Source organism: Geotrypetes seraphini, chromosome 4, assembly GCF_902459505.1.
Source record: "Geotrypetes seraphini chromosome 4, aGeoSer1.1, whole genome shotgun sequence".
NCBI lineage: Eukaryota > Metazoa > Chordata > Amphibia > Gymnophiona > Dermophiidae > Geotrypetes > Geotrypetes seraphini.
Genome location: NC_047087.1, coordinates 22,336,973 through 22,360,483, shown reverse-complemented (window position 1 = coordinate 22,360,483; position 23,511 = coordinate 22,336,973). Strand labels below are relative to the sequence as shown.

Below are 23,511 nucleotides of genomic sequence, written 5' to 3'. Positions count from 1 at the left end.
GCATCTGAGAATTACTGTTCTTCCTGGCTCAGCTAAAGCAAATCTTCGATTTATATTGGTGCTTATCCGAATTTGTGTATGTGTGTTTTGGGGAGGAGGAGAGAAGGACTTAGGAAGGATGAGGAGGGCTGTGCCATCATACCCAGTACAGACTAGAGAATGACACGGGGACAGTTTTTTCCCCCGTCCCCGCCACTCGACTTTCGTCGTTGTCCCTGACCCGTTCCTGTAAGCTCTGTCTTAACCACACAATAGAGAATGGCACGGTGACAAAATTCATCACCGTTCCCGTCCCCGCGGATAACAGCGGGAAACCATCTTCATGTCATTCTTTAAGGAGAGAGGGAAGAATCAGAGTATGAATGGCCTCAACCACTGACCCGCAAGCTTTGCTTTGAAGAACGCTGGTGTAGAAGGACCGAGGTTGAAATAGACACTAGAAAATGACATGGGATTATTTCCCGCGGTTATCTGCGGGGACGGGAACGGTGATTAATTTTGTCACCGTGTCATTCTCTACCACACAAGGCTCGAACCCGTATGATTGTAAAGTGTTTGAGGCTTGTGCAGATGAGGACGGAGCTTGCAGGGACAGGAAAAGAACTCTCCGGGATGGGACAGGAAAATGAGTTTTTCCACGGGGATGGGGGAAAATTTTTCCCCATGTCATTCTCAAGTACAGACCTCAAGAAGGGTGCTGTGGGAGTTGGATCAGGACATATGGGCCTCACCTCATCCCGTATCTCGGAGAAACTGCTAGGAAAGTATAGTGGTGGCAGGTTGTCAGGGAGGGGGGGGGGGGTGTTTGAAGGCCTGCATTTCATTTCCTGCATCAGTCTAAAAGTGACCCCAGGCAGGAGAGTTGTGGAGACACAAACTGTGACAGAGCAGCCCCAGGGAGTTTAATATTTCTTTGGGGCATGAGGTTTATTGACGAGCCTAGCATATGCCAACTGTACTGTGCCAGTGACACGTAACTAACTGAAAGCCTCTTTTGTCTACTCTTTTTGTTGTATGTTCAAGGCGATTGCACCTTTGCTGGAAAACAATCATCCACCTCCTGACCTCTGTGAATTCTTCTGCAAGGTATTGACAGGCAGCTTGACACCTGGGACTGGGGGTGCTTCTGAAAGGTTTCCTGTATCTGGAGGTTGACTCACTATGTGATGAAAGGTCAACAGCATCAGCAACCCTCACCCCCCCCCTCCACCCTCTCCGGTGTCCCTTGAGTTTTATTTTAAAGGCTGGCCGGAGAGCGTGCTAACAGTAAACACTGGCCGTGAAAACATGACTTTGGCTTGCTTTGGGAGATTTTGATTTCTGTTTCGTCATAACTGGAGTGAGTCATGGGTAGGTGCTGCAGTCATAAGAACTTAAGAATTGCCATATGGGGGTTCTCTAAATTTCTCTCTCTGATGGCGGGGCAGGAGATTTGAGAGTTTACTTCTGGTCCTTTGCAGCTTAGCATAATCAGAAATTGAGTTTCCATCTAGTACCATAAGAACATATGAATAGCCTTACTGGGTCAAGCCCAGTAGCCCGTTCTCAAGGTGGCCAATCCAGGTCACCAGTACCTGGCCAAAACCCAAATAGTAGCAACATTCCATTCAGAATCCTAAATAGCAAGATTCCGGAATCCCAAAGAGTAACTAAAGATTCCAGAACCCCAAAGAGTAACAACATTCCATTCAGAATCCTAAAGAATAGCAAGATTCCGGAATCCCAAAGAGTAACTAAAGATTCCGCAATTCCAAGGAGTAACAACATTCCATTCAGAATCCTAAAGAACAGCAAGATTCCGGAATCCCAAAGAGTAGCTAAAGATTCCGGAACCCCAAGGATTAGCAACATTCCATCCTACCAATCCAGGGCAAGCAGTGGCTTCCCCCGTGTCTTTCTCAATAACAGCCTTCATTTGCACCTGAAACTCTTCCCCCTCCCCAAGGGTGTAGCACTACCCATCTCAGTCAGCCTGGGGAGCAGTAGTTATATTTTTACCCTTTCCTTATATGTTCTCACCCCGTCCCTAATGCACTACTCAAATGTAACTCACCCTACTTTCCTTTCCTTATGTTTCAAGGCATGTCTGTCCAGTTGGTATATCGTTTATTTGTTTGCGTTCGTAACCTCCCCCCCTGTCTTTTTTTATTGTAAACTGCTGAGATTTTATCTTTGGTTTTATATTTGTGGTATATCAAATTGAATTTGAACTAGTTGGACCTGTGAATTAATTTCTGGCCTTATGGCAGTGTCCTGCGTTTTAACCTTCTAAAGAATGGGTCTGGTTTTTAGGTATAGCTTAGGATTAACACTAGGGACCCGTAGTATAAGATACCACCCTTAATGAGTATAATTTTTTTTTTAACATACATACATAACATAAAAATGTATTTATATACCGCAGTACCTTAGGAGTTCTATGTGGTTTACAAAAGGAAATTGAAACAGTGACAATAAACACAGATGACCTAGAAATTTCTCAAATAAGTAGGTTTTCAATCATTTTCTGACCTGCTGGTAAGAGACAGAGCTAACTAACAGATTTATAAACTCTTTATCACAAGAAGCTGCCTGAAAAGATAGGAGTCGTTGAAAAATAGCTCTTGTATAAACGATCCTTTACCGATGGAAAAGCAAACAAATTACAATTACGTCTTGGGCTTTTGTGAATTAATGGAAAAAAAAAAGATCCACAAGATAATCGGGGGCTAAACCATGTAAGACTTTATAGCATATAGAACCAAATTTAAATTTCACTCTGGCCTCAACTGGTAACTAATATAGTTTTTGGTAATAAGGTGTGACCTGATCTGATTTTTTTCATATTGAAAATTAATTGGACTGCCGTGCATTGTGTGATGCAGAGTCTATGAAGATTTTTCTGATAACCCAAGTAAAACTATATTACAGTAATCCAAAATACTTAGAATTAATGACTGTACCAACAATCTAAAAGAAGAAACATCAACATATGGTCTGATAGTCCATAATTTCCACAACATATAGAAACTGTCATAATCATTGTTCTCCTCTAAATAACGGCTCCAGTTTTTTTGCCATTAAATGTAAAAGACTGTAGAATAAATACAGGACACGGGAAAAATTTTGACTGGATGTGCTGAAAACAATGAATAGTCAAACCACTGGTGCCCAGCTCTTAAGATTTCTGTGCCAGCCAGTGCTGTATCCTATCAACATTTTAGAAAACTCCTGAAAACATATTTATTTGATAAATTTTTGTAGGAGAAGATTTGTATTAATATTCAATAATTTTATAACTTTTATAAATTCGATCATTTTATAAATTTGTATTTTCCCGAGTCTGTCTTGGCTTCTTTGAGTTGTGAACTGCATAGAACTGGAAGGTATTGCAGTATACAAATAAGTGTTATGTTGTTATGTTATGCTAGAGCAGGGATAGGGAACTCCGGTCCTCGAGAGCCGTATTCCAGTCGGGTTTTCAGGATTTCCCCCAATGAATATGCATGAGTTCTATTTGCAGGCACTGCTTTCAATGCATATTCATTGGGGAAATCCTGGAATACGGCTCTCGAGGACCGGAGTTCCCTACCCCTGCTCTATTGATATAAGACTCTCACCCATTAGATCAGGGATAGGGAACTCCGGTCCTCAAAAGCCGTATTCCAGTTGGGTTTTCAGGATTTCCCCCAATGAATATGCATGAGATCTATTTGCATGCACTGCTTTCAATGCATATTCATTGGGGAAATCCTGAAAATCCGACTGGAATACGGCTCTCGAGGACCGGAGTTCCCTACCTCTGCCTATTGATATAAGACTCTCACCCATTAGATCAAGGATAGGGAACTCCGGTCCTCGAGAACCGTATTCCAGTCGGGTTTTCAGGATTTCCCCCAATGAATATGCATGAGATCTATTTGCAGGCACTGCTTTCAATGCATATTCATTGGGGAAATCCTGAAAACCCGACTGGAATACGGCTCTCGAGGACCGGAATTCCCTACCCCTGTGCTAGAGGTTCAGCACCCCTGGACTCTCACAGTGACGGAAGGAGTATAGAGAAAAAGTCCCGAGGGCACTGCAGCCCTCTGTTGATTGCTACTATAGTCAGAGGTTCCATATTACCCACTTTTTAAACTGAATATATTTTGACTCAGTCGAGGGAAAAGCTTGGTTCGTGCTTTATGTTAATCTGTGTTTTCTCGTTACAGCACTGCCGGGAGCGGCCTCGGTCTAAGGTTGTAATAGAAGTGTTCACACCGGTGGTGCAGAGAATCCTTAAGCATAACATGGTTAGTCTTTCCACTCTTCATTAGGCTTTTGATTGAAGACGGGCAAATTGCTACGGGCTGGGATTGCGTTGCACTCGGACCTTTACCTTCCCTCCCTATGGAATAAGAAGAAGAAGGGCATAGTTTAAAGCAGCGTATCGCAAACTTTGCCTCCACGAGATTCTGGGTGGGCTGTGAGAGGCACGTAATGTAGGCGGTTGGCCGGCTCCGGCATCTTTCCTCCCCGCTGGTGCCTCCCCACCAGCATGGTAATTTCAGGATTAACAAGCCTTACCTGGAGGCCTCCGTGCATGGGCGGACTTTGATGTGATGACGTCTGTACGTGCGCGGAGATCCTCCAGCCGCCACCCAGAGTTTAGCGTGCCGCGGCTAGGAAAAGTTTGCGAGGACGCTGGTTTTTTTAAAGCAAGAATTCTTAACCCAGGCCTCAGGGCACAACCCAGCTGGTCAGGTTTTCAGGATATCCACGATGAATATGTATGAGAGAAATTTGCCCGCACTACCACCATTGTACGCAAATTTATTTCACGCATATTCCTAAGGTTACCATATGACTCCAGAAGAATGAGAGCCAATTGAGCAAGTCTGTGTTTTGCTTGCGTTGCCATATGGTAACGCTACATGTGGATATTTTGAAACCCTAAATGGCTGGGTGTGTCCCAAGGGCTGGGTTAAAAGCCACTGGTTCAAGTTGATGATCAGAAACTGAAATGATTTTGCCCCTCTCTTGTGACAGATGTAGGGCTTATGGTGTAAGACAGAGGCCGGAGCCCTCCACCTCCCCAGGCTGTAAGGCAGGGCAGTGTGTGCGTACATAGCATATCCTTCCTTAAATCCATATGCCCACTGAGAGGTCACTCTTTAAATACCAAAGCAGGTGGCGAAACCTCAAAAGTCTGCTTTAGAAGCGCAATTACCAGTATGACCTTTGCTAAATCTAATTGGGAAATCATTGCAGTCTCCTGTCCAAATGTGACTGAGCTGTTTTTCTGGCTCATCTCATTTGAAGTAAGGGAGACTTTTATGTTGAAATGTGAATTTAAACCTGCCAGGAATAAAATATTTTTCTCTTTTATGACTGAATTTAAATGATGATTATGGCCTCTTGCGATTTGAAATCCTTACTGACTTGTTTGTATTTATATTGGTGCACTTTAATGAATTGAATGAATTAAGAAATGTAATTTAAAATTTCTAGTAAACAGGTTTCCCGGGGGGGGGGGGGGGGGAGTATTGGCCTAGTAGCAGCTCATATCTGCTTTTATTTTAACTCAGTTGCAACCTGAACCAGAATCTGACACTATGAGATTTCTTTGGCAACCATCTGGAGTCCCCCCCCCCCACTTTAAACATCCCTTCATGACTCAGTACATTCATCAAAGTGACAGCATGAATATAGGCCATGCACTAGAGAATGACATGGGGACAAATATGTCCCTGTCCCTGTGGGAACTCATTTTCCCGTCCCAGCGAGTTCTTTTCCTATCCCTGCCCTGTTCCTGCAAGCTCTGTCCTCATCTGCACAAACCTCAAACTCTTTAAAATCATAAGAAGCAACATTCTAGAGCTCAGATTGTGATATCATAATGCCTCATTCCACCAATGCCTAAGCTCCGTCCTCATTTGCACAAGCCTCAAACTCTTTAAAATCATAAGAAGCAACATTCTAGAGCTCAGATTGTGATGTCATAATGCCTCATTCCACCGGTGTCAGGTCAAAAGTGCGCCGGGACAAAGGCGCGCCCAGACAATTGAGCGCAGCGCACGCCGCTCTAAATTACTGTTTTTAGCGCTCCTGACAGGGGGGTGTGGGGGGGAACCCCCCACTTTACTTAATAGACATCGTGCCGCGTTGTGGGCGGTTGTAACCCCCCACATTTTACTGAAAACTGAACTTTTTCCCTGTTTTTAGGGAAAAAGTTCAGTTTACAGTAAAATGTGGAGGGTTACAACCCCCCATAACGCCGGCGCGATGTCTATTAAGTAAACTGGGGGGTTCCCCCCAAAAAAAAACCCTGTCGGAGCCCCTAAAAACTGTAATTTAGAGCGACGCGACGGCGCGTGCTGCGCTCAATTGTCGGCGCGCGCTTTTGTCTTTCGCGCCATTGTCTATGAACCCATTCCACCAATGCCTAAGCTCTGTCCTCATTTGCACAAGCCTCAAACTCTTTCAAATCATAAGTGTTTGAGGCTTGTGCGGTTAAGGCAGAGCTTACAGGAATGGTGCATGAGCAGCGACAACACTCACTGGGGACTTAAAAATTGTAAAAGAAGCAGGCATACCACCCAGAGCCCGTTTTCAACCATGTTCAGCACCATTCTGAAAGTATTTTATTTAACAGCCTTATTCCTGATGCCAACCAGCTTGATAAGTACAAATTCATTTGCTAAGAGTATTAACTGAGCTGCTGTAAATTAACTCTTTGGAAGTTCAGTTCTGCTGCTCATGTTAATGAGGTTTATTTGCATATCTAGTCACCCAGAGAATGCCATTCATTAGTTCAGAACTCCAACAAAATGATTTAAATTACTAAGAATGTTATGCCCTCTGGGGTCAAATGTGAATTCAAATGAGGAAGAAGAAACATAGAAACATGATGGCAGATAAAGGCCAAATGGTCCATCCAGTCTTCTCGTCCGCAACATCCACTCTATCTCTTCCTCCCCCTATTGGCTAAGGCTCTTAACATTTGCATCTCCTCTTCCTATAGGCTAAGGCTCTTTACACCTGCATTGTGAGGTCATAGAACTTTATAGTTATAGAAACATTGTAACATGATGGCAGGTAAAGGCCAGTCTCGCCATCCACAGTAACCATTATCTCTTCCGCTCTCTCTAAGAGATCCCACGTGCCTATCCCATGCTTTCTTGAATTCAAACAGTCTCTGTCACCACCAACTCTACCACCCTTTCTGTAAAATATTTCCTTAGATTACTCCGGAGCCTATCACCTCTTAACATCATCCTATGCCCTCTCATTCCAGAGCTTCCTTTCAAATGAAAGAGACTCGACTCATGCGCATTTACATCTCTATCCCTCCTCTCCCACCTTTCCTCCAAAGTATACAGATTGAGATCTTTAAGTCTGTCCCCATACGCCTTATGATGAAGACCACATATCATCTTAGTAGCCTTCCATCCTTTTTATATCTTTTTGAAGGTGCGGCCTCCAGAATTGTACACAATATTCTAAATCAGGTCTCACCAAAGTCTTATAAAGGGGCATCAAAACCTCCTTTTTCCTACTGCCCTTACCTCTCCCTGTGCAACCTAGCATCCTTCTAGCTTTCGCCGTCACCTTTTCAACCTATAATAATTTACTGGGATATTTCCCATGGATAGAGAGCAAGAAGACTGGGATCTGACTTCAGACTGAGGCTGCAATTCTCATAGCTCTGACAACACAGTAATAAATACGAAGCTGAGAGCAATATTTCTTTTATCAGGTGATGCTCAGCACAAATAGCATGCAAATCACATACCTGGCGCCTGCACAGAAAGAGAAAATCCATAGGCATAGCTCTTCTGAGCAGGCCCAGTAGTTCCTGAAGGCTGATGTCACCGCTGCTTCCTCCTGCTGCTGGCCGCTGCTTTCCCTCTGCCCAGCTGATCCATGGCTCCGAAGCCACGATCAGCTGAGCCTGCAAGACTCTCCAAAGCTGCTGATCAGCTGAGCCGGCGCGGGGAGAATGGAGTTGCGATCGGGGCTCCAGCAAGTCTTGCCGGCTCAGCTGATCGCGGCTTCCCCTGCTGACTCAGCTGATCGCGCCTTGGGAGCCACGATCAGCTGGGCAGAGGGAGAGTGATGGCTGCTGGGAAAAGATTCCATACAAACGTAAAGAAGTTCTTCTTCACCCAGAGAGTGGTGGAGGTCTGGAACGCCCTCCCGGAGGCTGTCATAGGGGAAAGCACCCTTCAGGGATTCAAGAGAAGGTTGGATAAGCAGGGCTGTGGAGTCGGAGTTGAGGAGTCGGAGTCGGAGGAAATTTTGGGTACCTGGAGTTGGAGTCGGAGTCAGAAGTACAAAAAACTGAGGAGTCGGAGTCGGAACATTTATCTACCGACTCCATTTTTGAACTTGGCATACCAATCACGAGCGATTCTTTCAGCTATAGCACCCACTATATACACAGCACAAATGTTGCGAGCAGCTTCTGCGGCCTTAGAAGCTTGATTAAAAGCAAAAAGAAGGTGGTGTCGAAAATGCTCATTTCTCTCAACTTGACATTCCATTTTAACGATGTGAAAATTAACCAGTGCTGCGGAGTCGGAGGAAATTTCGGGTACCTGGAGTCAGTGTCGGAGTCTGAAGTACAAAAAACTGAGGAGTCGGAGTCGGAACATTTATCTACCGACTCCAAAGCCCTGTGGATAAGTTCCTACTGGAACAGAACATACGCAAGTAAAACTAGGGCACTGGTCTTTGACCTAAGGGCCGCCGCGTGGGCAGACCGCTGGGCATGATGGACCACTGGTCTGACCCAGCAGCAGCAAATCTTATGATCTTATGGATCTAAAAAGGGGTGAGGCTATTGTGCATGTGTTGTGTGTGCTGGACATACAGGCACATAACACACACATAAACAGACTTGCCGGAAAATTTTGCCCGTAAAAAGTGGGCATTCACTTTTGAGTATTACTTGGGAGAGTTCATTTTAATATTAATGAGTTCCTTGCACAGGGTTCTCGGTGGCCGCCACCGGGATTGGTAAAAGCACCTGAGAACCCTTTTGAGCATTGGAGGCTGAGCTTCCTTGCTGGCTGGCTGGCCGCAAAGCTTTTGAGCATCGGGGGCCTTGATTGGGCAGCTCTTTTGCATTTGGGGAGGTACATCCTGAAATGTCGCTGGAACAAGGTGATTGAGTTTGATTACTTTGGATAATGCTTTCAACACTGCCTGCTTTTTCTCAGGAAAGCTGTAACCTCTGCGCCTTGTGCAGTATTCCAGCAACAAGACAGGGCACGGCGAACTTTCTCTCGCTCACAAATTTATTTCCTTTTATTGGTCAGCCATGATATTTGCACTTCTGCTCAGCCCAACAACCCCTGTGAACTATTAGAGCCAGCTATGTTCAGAACGGTGTCACAAATGACACCCCCTCTCCCTCCCCCCAACCTGCCCAGACTAGAATTTGATTGGTTCCCACATTAGGTATGACATCTCTTCCTCAGGTCTCAGTTAAAGTCTATTTAGGGTGCTCGATTGTCACGTCTGCTCCCAGAATACCGTGCAGTTAAAGCCGGGGCTATTTTAAGAATGCAAGGAGCTGTGTAGTTTTATTCGGAAACGGTTGTGAATAGCACTAGTCTGGGGGGGTGTACTTTTTAAGATATTTTAAGGTATCTAGAGAGGGCAGCTTTTAGAGTTGTCCCAGATATGTCCAGCATTTCAAAACTGGCTGCCCTGGGAAAGGAAGGGAAAAAAATGACTTTTCCTTTCCGGAGAGTTGATGTGAAAATACTGTATAACAGTTTTTAGAAAACAGAGAGGGAGTGCGGGCGGAATTGTAAAACACCTGGGAGACAAAGGCGATCGCCTCTTCCAAATAGCAAGAGTTTAGTTTTACCCTATTGTATGTAGCCTCAGAGCATCCCGGTTTTAGCGTTACATTCTAGAAAAATCTTTTTGTAAGGCCTTCCCCCCCCCCCCCCCTTCAGCTTCTGGCATTTGTAGAGCAGAGTAGACGCCCACTGTGGCCAAAAGGTCATGGTTTTGGCCCCTTGCCCTGTTCTTCCCAGACATGTAAACATTTTTTTCATATTTCGTAATGGTCAACACAGACCATCCTATAATGTTGTTTCTGGATCCCAGGCTTAAATGTGGAAAAAAAAAAAAAAAGAAAATAAATCAGTTCTCCTGAGATTGTATAGGTAATATAAACAGCAGAACAAAGTGCGTTCCTTGCTTTGAGCTAGCTTCACAGAGAGGCACTTTTATAAAATTGAAGACCAGCATTTGTGAGGCTAACAGGAATAAGTGATTTCACACAGGAATTGTGAAATTTCCCAGTTATCCCTCCTGAACCCTCGTGAGCAGCTGTATTAACAGGGAGGGTTTTAAAACAGCCTCGTGCTCACTAGATCGGGGTTGGGGGTGGGGGGAAGATAGTGGCTTGTGATGCCAGATGGGTTAGTAGTCTTGAAAGAGACAAACAGGAGAAACTGCCTTCACAACAGTGAAGGGCACGAAAACAACAACGAAGGAGACTAGATGGTGCTCAATCCTTTTTATTATAAAAAAAAAACCAGACTCGACACGATCGTGTTTCGGCCCAAGAAGGCCTGCCCCGGGAGTCCTGGTGTTGAATGATAAAACCAAAGATGTGTTCATCCAAATGTCCAAGTATTGCAATAAAAACACTAAAAGAGACCAAAGGAATGGCCAGCAACAATTGCAGCGAATACCGCATGAAAATTAAACCAAGGGTTAGCAGTCTTGTCCATCAAGTGATAGTCATGTGATCATGCAGGTGATAAGGAAACAGTAGGGTATTTTATATTTATTATATTTTTATTAGGTGTTTATATGCCACCTATCAAGGTTATCTAAGCAGTTTTTATTATTGGTGATCAGAATTCATCATCCCTCCCCCCACCAAAAAAAAACAAAAAACAACAACAAACAAACCTTAATTCTCTTAAGTGTGAGCACAGGCACTTAGCTAGTCTGCTTGGGGTCTCAAGGTGAGTGTTCTTTAGAGGAATGAAATGGGGGGGGTCTCCAAACTTTCTAGGTCTGGGGGTCCGATTTAGGACTTCTCGCTCCTCTCCTGGAGGCACACCTAGGCAGTTGGGTTTTCAGGAAAACCATAATGAATATGCATGATTAGATTTGCATACGGCGGGTCTCCATATGTACAGTGTTGTCTCACGCATGCTCACCGTGCTGATCCTGAAACCCCCAACTGGCTGAGTGGTCTACAGGAGAAGCCCTGCGCTAAGCATCAACTAAGCCATTGATACGGCAACATCCAATGAATTATTTTAAATTTAGTTCTGCCATCAAAACAGCATCCAAAAGGTTTGGGTTTTATTTACACAAGTGGGGGCAAAACAGGAACTCGAGCAGCTGAGATATGCGCTGATTACGGCCCTCCTTATGTTTTTCTTTTGATAAGTAGACAGTTTCTAAATTTAGACGGATTTGTACGGTGAAGTAATTGCACTGTGTCCAGCATTTCGTCTGGTACCTTTTGAAAAGCAGGTTTTCCTTTAGTGCTGTCATACTTCTTGCAATCTGTGCAGGCCTTTAGGAGTCCAATAACCTACACGTCCTTTGAACCGCTGAGAAAGTTACTCACCCTGGAATTGATCTGTGCAGATCGACTGGGATGAAACCAATGATATTAAACAATGCGCAGGAACCAATCGGATATTTGGGATCATTGATGCCACTTTTAGCTGTTCACATATGTCAGTAATAATTGCCTGGCCGGAACCTTTAAAATTGCAAACAGGCAAGTGTGAGCTTTTCCAAATGTGTGTCCTTTTGAAATATTGCACACTTTATGCGTACAACTTTCTTTGAAATGGGAATCACAGCCAGTTACTTGTCTGTTGCCACTCTTAAGATGCTGTGCTAGGAATATTTGCTGTAATGCAACACCCTCCCCCCCCCCCCCCCGGCATTGTTTTGTAAACAGAAAGGGAGCGTATTCCTGGCAGGATATTCATTTTGTCAATGGTCATACCCATGTCATAAACAATCCAGTATCGGTTTATAGGTTCCCTTTTCTTCAGGAAGCTGTAAATTAAGGAAGGATCCTCTAATCAGCCTGGAGTCAGACACCGGTTATGTACACTACACACTGTATTCTGCTTATGACTTGAGGACGTTTACGGTAGAGTAGATGCTGGGTATTTCCATGTCAGCTGGTCCAATTTCAAGAAGGGTCCCCACTCGACGTCTTCCATGGATACAAAAAAAAAAATGGCTCAAATAAGGGGGCCATAAATCTGGGCCTAGTTAAGACCATGCCCCCAAAACTTTGGATATCTTCATTTAGAGGTCCCTGAAAAAATTTAATCAATTTCTGAGATGGCCAAGTGGGGAGTTCTGGACCACACGACATGGAATGACCCTATTCTGACTCTTTCAGCATGGGAAGATTCACACTGCGCTCATGTCAAGGGTATTCCCCAAAGTTTTGTTGTTTTTTTGTATATGGGGCTTGGTTTTCACACCTTGATGGTTGATATTATAAGGAGCTGTGGGAAAGGTTGCTGGAGAAACTCTACGTTGGGTTTTCCCCAATCAGGGCTTGGCGTAACCTGTCGCCAGTCTGCTTTCCAAGATATCCACACAAAGTATTCATGAGGTAGCTTGCAAGCAGTGGAAGTGGTGCATGAAAATATATCTCATATGCATATTTGCTGTGGATTTCCTGAAAATTCGACTGACTAGGCCAGGGGTAGGCAATTCCGGTTCTCGAGAGCCGGAGCCAGGTCAGGTTTTCAGGATATCCACAATAAATATGCATGAGATAGATTTGCATCTCAAGGAGGCAGTGCATGCAAATCCATCTCGTACATATTCATGGCGGATATCCTGAAAACCTGACCTGGCTCCGGCTCTCGAGGACCGGAATTGTCTACCCCCTGGACTAGGCTGTAAGGGGCATAAATGTTTTGGGTCTCCGAGTTATCTCGAATGAATATGCATGAGATAGATTTGCGTATGTACTAACTTTCATGTTTTTTAACCATCTCATGCATATTTATTTATGTATTTAGATTCAAACAGTTTTATTGATGCAAACATCATCAAATACAACAAATTCAACATCAAAGCACATCAATAATGCATCAACTATAATAATATAATATACATAATAAGTAATCTGCCTATCAGTACGTTAGTAGGCGTATAAGATATCCCTAGAACCCAGCCCATTTGTGGCCTTAAGGCAGGGGTAGGGAACTCCGGTCCTCGAGAGCCGTATTCCAGTCAGGTTTTCAGGATTTCCCCAATGAGTATGCATGAGATCTATTTGCATGCACTGCTTTCAATGCATATTCATTGGGGGAAATCCTGAAAACCCGACTGGAATACGGCTCTCGAGGACCGGAGTTCCCTACCCCTGCCTTAAGGACTGTTTGTGAATACCAGTGGGCTGGAGAGTGCATCAGTTCTGGTTTGAGGAACCCTGACGTATATTGTCTGATTTCCTTGAGCTTGTGCTCCTCAAACGAGTGTGATGTTGAAGGGGGTGGGGATGAGGGAAGCCATGTTAAACATGTGGAGGAGACTTAGCTTAGAGATACCAAAGTGTGGAGAGCATCTGAATATAGTCCGTGGTAGCTGCTCAGATAGCAATAGTCTGAAATCCCTGATAATCGGAGTCTATCCCACCAGAACTGAAGGAGAAAGAGTTTAGCAAATTTGTCATTGTTGGCTTATGGGTGGCAGTGCCCTTCACTTGTACATCAGGACCTGGTGCTCTCCTGCGACTTTCCCAGACAGTCACCTGGGAAGGCAGCAGTTTAACTCACTGTCCACAGTTCACGCTATTCAAGGGTATCAAATGAATTGCAGATGTACTGGATCTCAGTTACCGGCTTGGAAACCTCTTTCTGCCTGCTGGCGGTGGTGGGAAAACACCTGCATTTGCAGGTAATGCTATCTGTCAATTATCTGTGACGTTTTCATGTAATAAGTACCAAATTATTTTCTTTTTGTGAGTGATAAGGTCTTACCTAGAGTAAACATCTTGTTGTATAAAGTAATTTTATGCTTAAAAGTTTATTTTGAATCGCAGCTTTTTCCTGGGTGTTCTCCACGGTTGATGCTAAGAAGCCAAATATCTGTAGATCCCTGTCCAAGAACAGTCAGTGTACACCAGACGGAGATTGAAAGGGGCTGTTATCTCTGCTCACTGCAGTAAAATAATATATCCACCCTCTTCCCACTTTCCCTTGCTCTGTCAACAAGCGGAACCTAATCATTTACAGTTCCCCATTGTGTGTGTGTGTAACGTGTGTGTGTGTGTGTGTGTGTAGCAGATCTTGAATATAGACAACTCTTTATCGGGAAATTACCTGCTGAGGCCCAAAAGTAGCGCTTCCTATTTCTAGACACACACTGGACCAACCATGATAACTAGTATTTGGTTCCAGATGCAGGCCACAGGCTGGCCCGCGCCTGGTTTCCAGGTACGTCTTGTAAAGAATTTGGAGATTCATTTTCAGTGGAGCCTAGTTGAGTAGCTAAAGAGTGTGAAATGTAACTCCGAAAAGAAAATGAATGAGGGAGAGGGAGGGATTATATTTGACTTTCAAATGTATAATAATAATAATAATAACTTTATTTTTCTATACCGCCATAGTCAGGTGACTTCTAGGCGGTTCACACTGTAAGAAGGCTGGACATTCAGCGAATAACAAGGTCACAATACAATACAATAAGTCAACATACAATACAAGACAAAACAATACAATACAATGAGTGTATACAACACAGTTATGCGTATTTCAATCATGTGTGTAGCTGCCCTGCAGGCTATCAAAGCAAAATGTGAAGGAAACCACAAGAATTTTATGAGATCAGCAAGAACGATAATATAATCATGATTACAGACCACATGGATCCTATTCCTGCATGCTATTTCATTTTATTGATCTAATAAAAGGGGAGGTGTTGAATTGGAACCTATTGCAAAGTCCACCATTACTTTTCTTCCGTGGATTTGGCACCAATTCTGAAAGGGACCTTGAAACGGCATAGTGGGAAGAGCTTCCCCAGAGATTTGTGCCTGGTATTCCCTTCCTCTCCCACCCCCAGAGCCACCTCGCTCCCTGCGGGTAAAAATGTGTATTGTGAACCAAGCTGAAAAGGTCTGCCCACAGAGAGGGTTGCCAGTTTTCTGTCCATCAATTTACATGAGCCAGTAACTATTGCAAAGTGTATCCTAATGCGCAAAGCTTCTGGTATTTTCCAGAGCCAATTATGGCTGCTAGAGCACCGTGCTGAAAAATTAGTTATTTTTAATTGTTGGGGTAGGGGTTAATTTTATAAAACCTTTTCCGTGTGAAAAGCATGTTTTACACAAGCAACATGACTCTTGAAATTGCATGGCCAAAGAGACATGTACGGGAATGCAGATTTACCATCTTGTGTGCAGGGCTGGTGTTAGACATTCTGAAATGGAGGAGGGGGCCCTCAATTCCTCTCCTCTCTGTCACCTCCCCTGATTTCCCCACCCAACAAATGCCCTCCCATCCAGCATCTCTCAGAACTTACCTATTCAGCAAACAAGACCCCTAGCGGCCCCACCCGCTCACATTTCACCTCCCCCCCTTCCTCCCCCCCAGCTCTCAACCTCCTTTACAGCTCCTCTCCTCCCTTTCTTCAACAACCTCCCTCCATCCTCTGTCAATTTCAGTTTTACTTGTTACTTAATTGTTTATTTGTTTGTAAATCTGCTTGAAAACGTAGATCCTATTCTAATTGATGTAAACCGCCTAGAACTCGCCGGGTATGGCGGTATATAAAAAATAAAATTATTATTATTATTATTATAAGAACAGCCTTACTGAGTCAGACCAATGGTCCATAAAGCCCTTTTTCACGGTGGCCAATCCAGGTCACTAGTACCTGACCAAAACCCAAGAAGTAGCAACATTCCAGCATCTCAAAGAATAGCAAGATTCTGGAACCCCAATGAGTGCAACATTCCAGAGCTGAGATTGTGATGTCATAATGCCTCAGAGCCAACCTCATCAGTGATGTTACAATGGCTTGATTGTCCTATACTTGGCACACATAAGAGCAGAAGAACAACCATACTGGGTCAGACCACTGGTCCATCTAGCCCAGTAGCCTGTTCTCACGTTGGCCAATCCAGGTCACTGGTACCTGGCCAAAACCCAAGGTGTAGCAATATTCCATGCTACCGATACAGGGCAAGCAGTGGCTTCCCCCATGTCTTTCTCAATAACAGCCTATGGACTTTTCCTCCAGGAACTTGTCCAAATCTTTCTTAAAACCAGCCTACCCCCAACGTCTCCACCACATGCCCTGTCATCCAGCGATCCTCCTTTGGGCCAAGATGTCCTTTCCTTCTCTCCACCCCATTCTGAAGGCCCTCTCCCCCCCCCTCATGTTTTTAAAAGGCAAAGGGGTTGCCGGCACATCAGCAATTCTCTAGCGCTGCTCACGGCTTCCTCAGCGCTGTTTCTCTTTGCGGTCCACCCAAGCAAAAGAAGGAAATTGCATCAGAAGGGGCGGACTGTGGTAGAGGAACAGCGCTGAGGAAGCTGCCAGCAGCCGCTAGAGGATCGCTGTCATGCCGGTAACTCCGTTGCATTTTAAATGGTGATGGTGACTTTGGAACAGGGTGGGGAAAAGAGAAGGACATCCTAGCCCCACGGGGGCCTCCCGGAGCTGTGGGGCCCAGGGCAGCTGCCCTGTTTCCCCCTAGACCCTGTCCTGTTTATGCATACTTAAAATTGCACTGCGCAGAGTTGTTTCGGGGGGGGGGGGGGGGCAGAGTTTGGCTGGAACAAGAACGGAATTGAGAGTGCGCGCGTGTGTTGTTGAATGTGTTTTTAAGAGACCTTTCATTCATTTATAGCCTCCTGGGATCAGTTGTGAATTTTGCACCATTAGAGACAGTTCCGGCACACGACACTTAGGAGCCCTGTTAGGAAAATATTACAAATTTGATATCCCACTTATCAGAGGCCTTTCTGAGGGGTTTACATTAAATCAACATATCGAAGTTAAGATAGAAAGACGGAAATCAAGCCCTCCATGTTGGCAGCCATGATGGGTGGAGTACAGAAAGGATGGAAAACACATTTTAAGATAGAAATGTGGGATCTGGCTGGCCCCTCTTAAATCTGTTTCTCTTTTAATGTGCAGGATTTTGGAAAATGCCCTCGCCTGCGACTCTTTACTCAGGAGTATATTCTTGCCTTGAATGAACTGAATGCGGGGATGGAGGTGGTGAAGAAATTTATACAGAGGTCAGTGGCCCTTTGAATTCTGTGTTTAGTGATTTTTCCTGTTGCATCAATGGGGTTTATTGTCAGGTATTCAGGGGGTAATATTACTTTGCAGCAATCTTGCTGGCCCCCTTGGGCCTATCGATTAATTTTCTATAGGAAGATCTCAATTTATCATGGGAACAGAACAGTGGCTGAACTCGTGAGTGGGGAGTTTTAGAATTAAATCCCAGCATGGTGACTTGGCCCACTCCTTTTGCTGTGGGTGAAAGTGTCCCCATTATGAAATGGTGTGGGTGCATTTATCTAGGGCTTATAGACGAAACCGCGTGAGACAATCCTGCCCGGACAATCACGCGCAGGACGTCAGCGCGCAGGATTTCAACAGCATTTTAAAGCACTATGAGGGGTGTGTGTGGGGGAAACCCCCCCCCCACTTTAGTTGTGAAATGTTGGTGCTCCCTTTGGGGGAGTGTTGGGGGGAACCCCATTTTTTGGGGGGGGAAATGACTGTTTCCTCTGTAATGGGGGGAGGGTGTTTCCCCCTAACACCCTCCCCAAAGGGAGCGCCAACATTTCTAACTAAAGGGGGGGTCGCTTTAAAATACTGTTGAAATCCAGCGCGCTGACGTCCTGTGTGCGATTGTCTGGGCGGGTTTGTCCGCGTGCGATTGTCTTGCGCGTTTTTGACTGGACACTGTAATCTACATAAGGGATAAACAATTTTTGAAGCACCACCATTTTAGATGAACAGTGGCGCAGTAAGGGGTTGGCGGACTGCCCCGGACGCTGCCTTAGTGATGACGCCGGCACCCTCCTCCTGTTCCCCTCCCCCCAGCCTCTTCCCGTTCCTTCCCTCGCCATTCGCGTGCACCCCCCCTTTCCCCCATACCTCTAGTTGTTTACTGCTGCGAGCAACAAGAAAGTCAATGTGCTCCTCGTGACCGCGTTGTCTCTCCCGCTGACGTCACTTCTGGGTGCCACGCATAGGAAGTTGACGTTCTTGTTGCTTGCGGCGGTGAACAACTAGAGCGAACAGAGGGGGGGCGGAGATGGCAGTGTGGGAGGGGTGCCAGCGCCCCGGCCGTCTCTCACCCTCGCTATTCCACTGTAACTGAGAAAAATATTTGACAACTGCCCTCCTCAAGCCCCCCTCTTTTTTTTTTACCTGCATCATCAGATGGGGTTTTATTTTGGCTCTGAATACATTTTACTTTTCAGCTTATAGCCCAGAATCTGCAGTCTGATGTTATATCACCAACACACCACTTAGCTATTACAGAATGAAAGTGCCTACACTTTAACTGGGAGGAGGTGGGGGAGGGGGCTGCTGCAGGTCATATAGTAACATAGTAGATGACGGCAGAATCCAAAGCTCTATCCGGTCCTGTGCTTGGGTTTCAACTGCTGAAGTCTCCGTCAAAGCTCACTCCAGCCCTTCTAAACCTTCCCAGCCATTGAAGCCCTCCCCAGCCCATCCTCCATCAAACGGCCATATACACAGACACAGACCGTGCAAGTCTGCCCAGTACTGGCCTTAGTTCTTCAATATTTACTATTATTTTCTGATTCTAGATCCTCTGTGTTCATCCCAAGCTTCTTTGAACTCCGTCACCGTTTTCCTCTCCACCACCTCTCTCTCTCTTTCTTTGTCTTTCTTTCTCGCTCTCTCTTTTTCTTTGTCTTTCTCTCTCTCTCTCTCTTTGTTTTTCTCTCTCTCTTTCTCTTTCTTTGTCTTTCTCTCTCTTTGTCTCTCTTTTTCTTTCTCTTTTTCTTTCTCTCTCTCTTTCTTTCTTTCTCTCTCTCTTTCTTTCTTTCTCTCTCTCTTTGTCTTTCTTTCTTTCTCTCTCTTATAGTAACATATAGTAGATGACAGCAGATAAAGACCCAAATGGTCCATCCAGTCTGCCCAACCTGATTCAATTTAAATTTTTTCTTCTTACCTATTTCTGGGCAAGAATCCAAAGCTCTACCCGGTTCTGTGCTTGGGTTCCAACTACCGAGATCTCCGTCAAAGCCTACTCCAGCCTATCCTCCCCCAAACGGCCATTTACAGACTCAGACCGTGCAAGTCTGCCCAGTACTGGCCTTAGTTCAATATTTAATCTTATTTTCTGATTCTAGACCCTTTGTGTTCATCCCACGCTTCTTTGAACTCAGTCACAGTTTTACTCTCCACCACCTCTCTCGGGAGCGCATTCCAGGCATCCACCACCCTCTCCGTAAAGTAGAATTTCCTAACATTGCTCTTGAATCTACCACGTCCCTCAACCTCAAATTATGTCCTCTGGTTTTATCATTTTCCTTTCTCTGGAAAAGATTATGTTCTACGTTAATACCCTTCAAGTATTTGAACGTCTGAATCATATCTCCCCTGTCCCTCCTTTCCTCTAGGGTATACCTATTCAGGGCTTCCAGTCTCGCCTCATATGTCTTCTGGCGCAAGCCTCCTATCATTTTCGTTGCCCTCCTCTGGACCGCTTCAAGTCTTCTTATGTCCTTCGCCAGATACAGTCTCCAAAACTGAACACAATACTCCAAGTGGGGCCTCACCAATGACCTGTACAGGGGCATTTATAGAAATGTTACTGTAAATGAGTACTGACAGGGAAGGGAGTCGGCCATCACTTAATGGTGATATCCACTCCCAAACTCAAGATATTTACTCGCCAGGTTCTGGAGGGACCATTGCCAAGGATTGTTGTAATAGCGGAATGAGGTGGGGAGGAGATGTAAAATATGGGGGAAACCCCCAGGAGGTTATGAAGGAAGGGTTTTTCGCACCGTAGTCTAGCAGAAGCAGGATCTTTCTGTCCAATAGGACCTAGCTTGGGAACTAAAGATTCTTGCGGCACTCAGCTTCTGTATTGCTACCGTATTTTACTAAGGTTTGATTGGGTTGTTTTTGGATTTTTTTTGTTTTAATCTTTATTAATTTTCAAGTGCAAACAGTGCAATATCTGAATGCATAACCAAACAGAAAGAAGCACATGTGAACTTACAGAATTTAAAGTCACCATTTTCCCCCTATCCCTTTTACTTAATCAATGATGTTTTTTTGTTGTTTCTCTTTATTCCAGCATGCACGGTCCTACTGGGAATTGCCCCCACCCGCGCGTTTTACCGAATCTTGTAGCTGTCTGCCTAGCAGCTATTTACTCATGTTATGAAGAATTCATCAACAGGTCAGTACAGATCCATTTGCAAGCTGTGTACTGATATGGCATGAATCGATAGCACAGATGCCAGAGGACATGGCTCACTTTTTGAAGGTCTGCCCTCCAGGGAAACACAGAAACTTGTGTGTGTGCGGGGCTGGCTCAAGGTACGGACCAGGTGAGGCACTGACCCCTGGGTACCAGTGATAAAGGGTGCCAAAATCCCCATCAAGCATCTTTCTCTCTCTTCCCTCCTCTATGAGGGTAGTGGGAGAGAGATGCCTGTTAAGGGTTTAGGATTTTAGTGCCCTTTATCACCAGCAGTGGTAGAGGGGGGTACTAGCTACGTCATGGATTGGGGTAAGGTGCCAATGGAAATGTTGACCCGGGGCACCACACACAGTCCCTGAGCCGGCCCGCTGTGCGCCTGATGGTGATATAAAGGATGCTGGTGGCTCAAGTGACGTTAGCAGAGTTTTGCTTCAGATATGGGGGAAAGAGGAAGCAAGTGTTGCCAGGAAAACAGACTCCATGCCATATGGCATGTGGCACTTGTGCTGGAACAGACGCTCCGTGCAGAAGTGACTTTGCTTTTTTTGCATCATCTGGCTGTGGTATAGAACTGGATGGATAATGTATGCAAGTTGGCTGCGGGGAAAGCAAAGCAAACAGCAGGTCCGCATTCCAGAAAGTAAAGCAGATATTAAGCTGTGAGAACATAACGCCGCTTGCTCCCGATTATTGCTAACAGTTTGTTTGTATGAGTAGAAATAGCTGGGGTTGAAAAGGCTTGTTTGTACCAGCTGAAAGATGTGCAGCATCCTTGGGGAATGCACTGGATATACTTGGATCACTTCATTGTCTGAAGAGCACTTCTGCCCTTTGGACAGTATTTGACGTGGTTTCGCATTCTGAATTTAATCTAGGTCGTTTCTTTGCATATTTTCAGCCGTTCAGAGGAGGGTAGTTTTCAGACTAGCTTAATTTACCTGGTTCAATTGCTGCTAGAATCGCCCCCCCCCCCCCCCCCCCTCAGTTAAAACCAATATCTGCCCTTACTGGAATGATGGAGAAACCAGCCAGAAGGACTTGGCTTAGGCCACGTTTATTGTAATTTCAAAAGCAAGCCATAGATGGGGTTGTAGGCACAATTTAATAGAAAATTAGGGTCAAATCTGAAAGGATATTAAAGTGCAATAAATTGGTTTTGTAGTATGATGTTTTTCTTTGTAATGATTCATATTATTATTTTGTGTAAATTTGATGTATTATTTTTTGGGGGGGAAAAAAAGTAATGGAAAATGTCGGCCTGGTGGATCATTGTCAGCATTCTACTTCCATGGACAGGGACCAAGGCTCATTCCAGGCTTGAAGGCTTCTGGCTTGGTTGGGGCTGGGATATTATGGATGCAATATTTGCAGTTCCTGGGAGAGAAAGGGAGGCAAAAATCCTCTATAATAAAACCCTTACCCGCGCATGCGCAGTGCAAACAGCGTGATCCCTGCCGCTGTGATTTGTGCTTCCGTGTCGTGTTCCATTTGCGGGTTGCGACGTGTGCGGTGACTTGCGGCGGTGAGAGCAACGGCAGGAGGGTGTCCTTCGAGGTGCTGCGTCCGGCTGCTACTGCTGCACAGGGAAGTGGAGGGGGAGAGGGAAAAGGGGCTGCTTTGGGGGGAGGGGTGTGCTGGGGGGGCAGGCAGCAATCATGGTTTGCTCGAGGGGCCAGAGAGAGATAGGCAGGGGGCCAGGGAGAGACACAGACAGAAAGAAAGACAGACAAGGGGCCAGGGAGAGACACAGAAAGAATGACAAACAGACAAGGGGACAGAGAGACAGCCAAGGGACAGAGACACAGCCAACGCACGAGAAAGAAAGAAAGACAGACAGTGGCTAAGGAGACAGAGAGACAGAAAGAAAGGTAGACAGACACATTTATTCTAGCACCCATTAATGTAACAGGCTTAAAGACTAGTAGAAAAAAAATAGTATTAATCCTGCACTACACTCCTGCTCATTCAAAGATTGTCTGCACTTTTCTAACGTCCCATCTGGTGTATTTTATTTCCCCACGCATTCCCTGTAGGCCCTATCCTGCTGGTTTTCCTGCAGTGAGGGCATTGTAGGAAATTCAGAGCACAAATCAGAAGTTTGGGAATAGTGTCACTCTGGTAAGACGTTAAACAAAGGTGGTGCCCCTCCTCCCAGCACCCTTGGCACGTGCCATGTCACCATTGCAAGTACCTACGGTCCTGCAGATCTTGCTTTTAACAGGGTCTCGCTGTTGTTCCATTTTTAGTCGCGACAACTCCCCGAGCCTGAAGGAGATCCGGAACGGCTGCCAGCAGCAGTGCGACCGAAAGCCCAACCTTCCCTTGAGGCTTCTCCACACGAGCCCCGACCTGGTGTCCCAGGAGGCGACGTCGGCGGAGTCCCGCCTCAAGTCCACCGTCGTCGCGTCCAACGAGATCCACGTGGAGGTGGAGCGAACCAACACGGCCAACCAGAAGTTGAAAGCAAGCGCCAGCGGCGACAGCGAGCCCAATCTGATTGACTGTTTGCTGGTCAGCCCCACGTGTAGCACGATGAGCATTGAGCTAAGTCCCCAGGCAGAGCGGGTGCTGGGCTGCTACGTGGAGATTCTCAAGATGTTGTAAGTATTTGTTTGTAGCCTTGTGTCCTTGACAATAATATTTTGTTTTCTCCTCATTGGTTCTTCATCTTCAGGGTCTGCAAGTGTTAAAAAGACATCTGAATTTGGCATCTGATCTTTCCAGTAAGCTCTGATAATAGGGTTCATAGACAACTCGGCGAAAGACAAAGGCGCGCGCCGACAACTGAGCACAAGATGGAGGCACGCGCCGAAGGAAATTACAGTTTTTAGGGACTCCGACGGGGGGTTTTGTTGGGGAGCCCCCCCCCCAGTTTACTTAATAGAGATCGCGCCGGCGTTGTGGGGGGTTTGGGGGGTTGTAACCCTCCACATTTTACTGTAAACTTAACTTTTTCCCTAAAAACAGGGAAAAAGTGAAGTTTTCAGTAAAATGTGGGGGGTTACAACCCACCCCCCACAACGCCCCCACAACGCGGCGCGATCTCTATTAAGTAGTGTGGGGGAGTTCTCCCCCCCACGCCC

General features: G+C 45.5%; 1 protein-coding gene across 2 annotated transcripts in view; it reads left to right on the top strand.

The window, feature by feature from the left end:
* Window positions 1–23,511, top strand: part of CMIP (c-Maf inducing protein) — a 317,564-nt gene that overhangs the window by 238,007 nt on the left and 56,046 nt on the right. The window contains exons 6-11 of one of the 2 annotated variants that reach the window (XM_033942720.1): window positions 1,024–1,086; window positions 4,194–4,274; window positions 13,810–13,887; window positions 17,137–17,240; window positions 20,300–20,404; window positions 22,675–23,028. In XM_033942720.1, the coding sequence (XP_033798611.1) occupies window positions 1,024–1,086; window positions 4,194–4,274; window positions 13,810–13,887; window positions 17,137–17,240; window positions 20,300–20,404; window positions 22,675–23,028 (785 nt within the window). The remainder of the gene's footprint in view (window positions 1–1,023; window positions 1,087–4,193; window positions 4,275–13,809; window positions 13,888–17,136; window positions 17,241–20,299; window positions 20,405–22,674; window positions 23,029–23,511) is intronic. The other variant, XM_033942721.1, reaches the window with a different exon arrangement.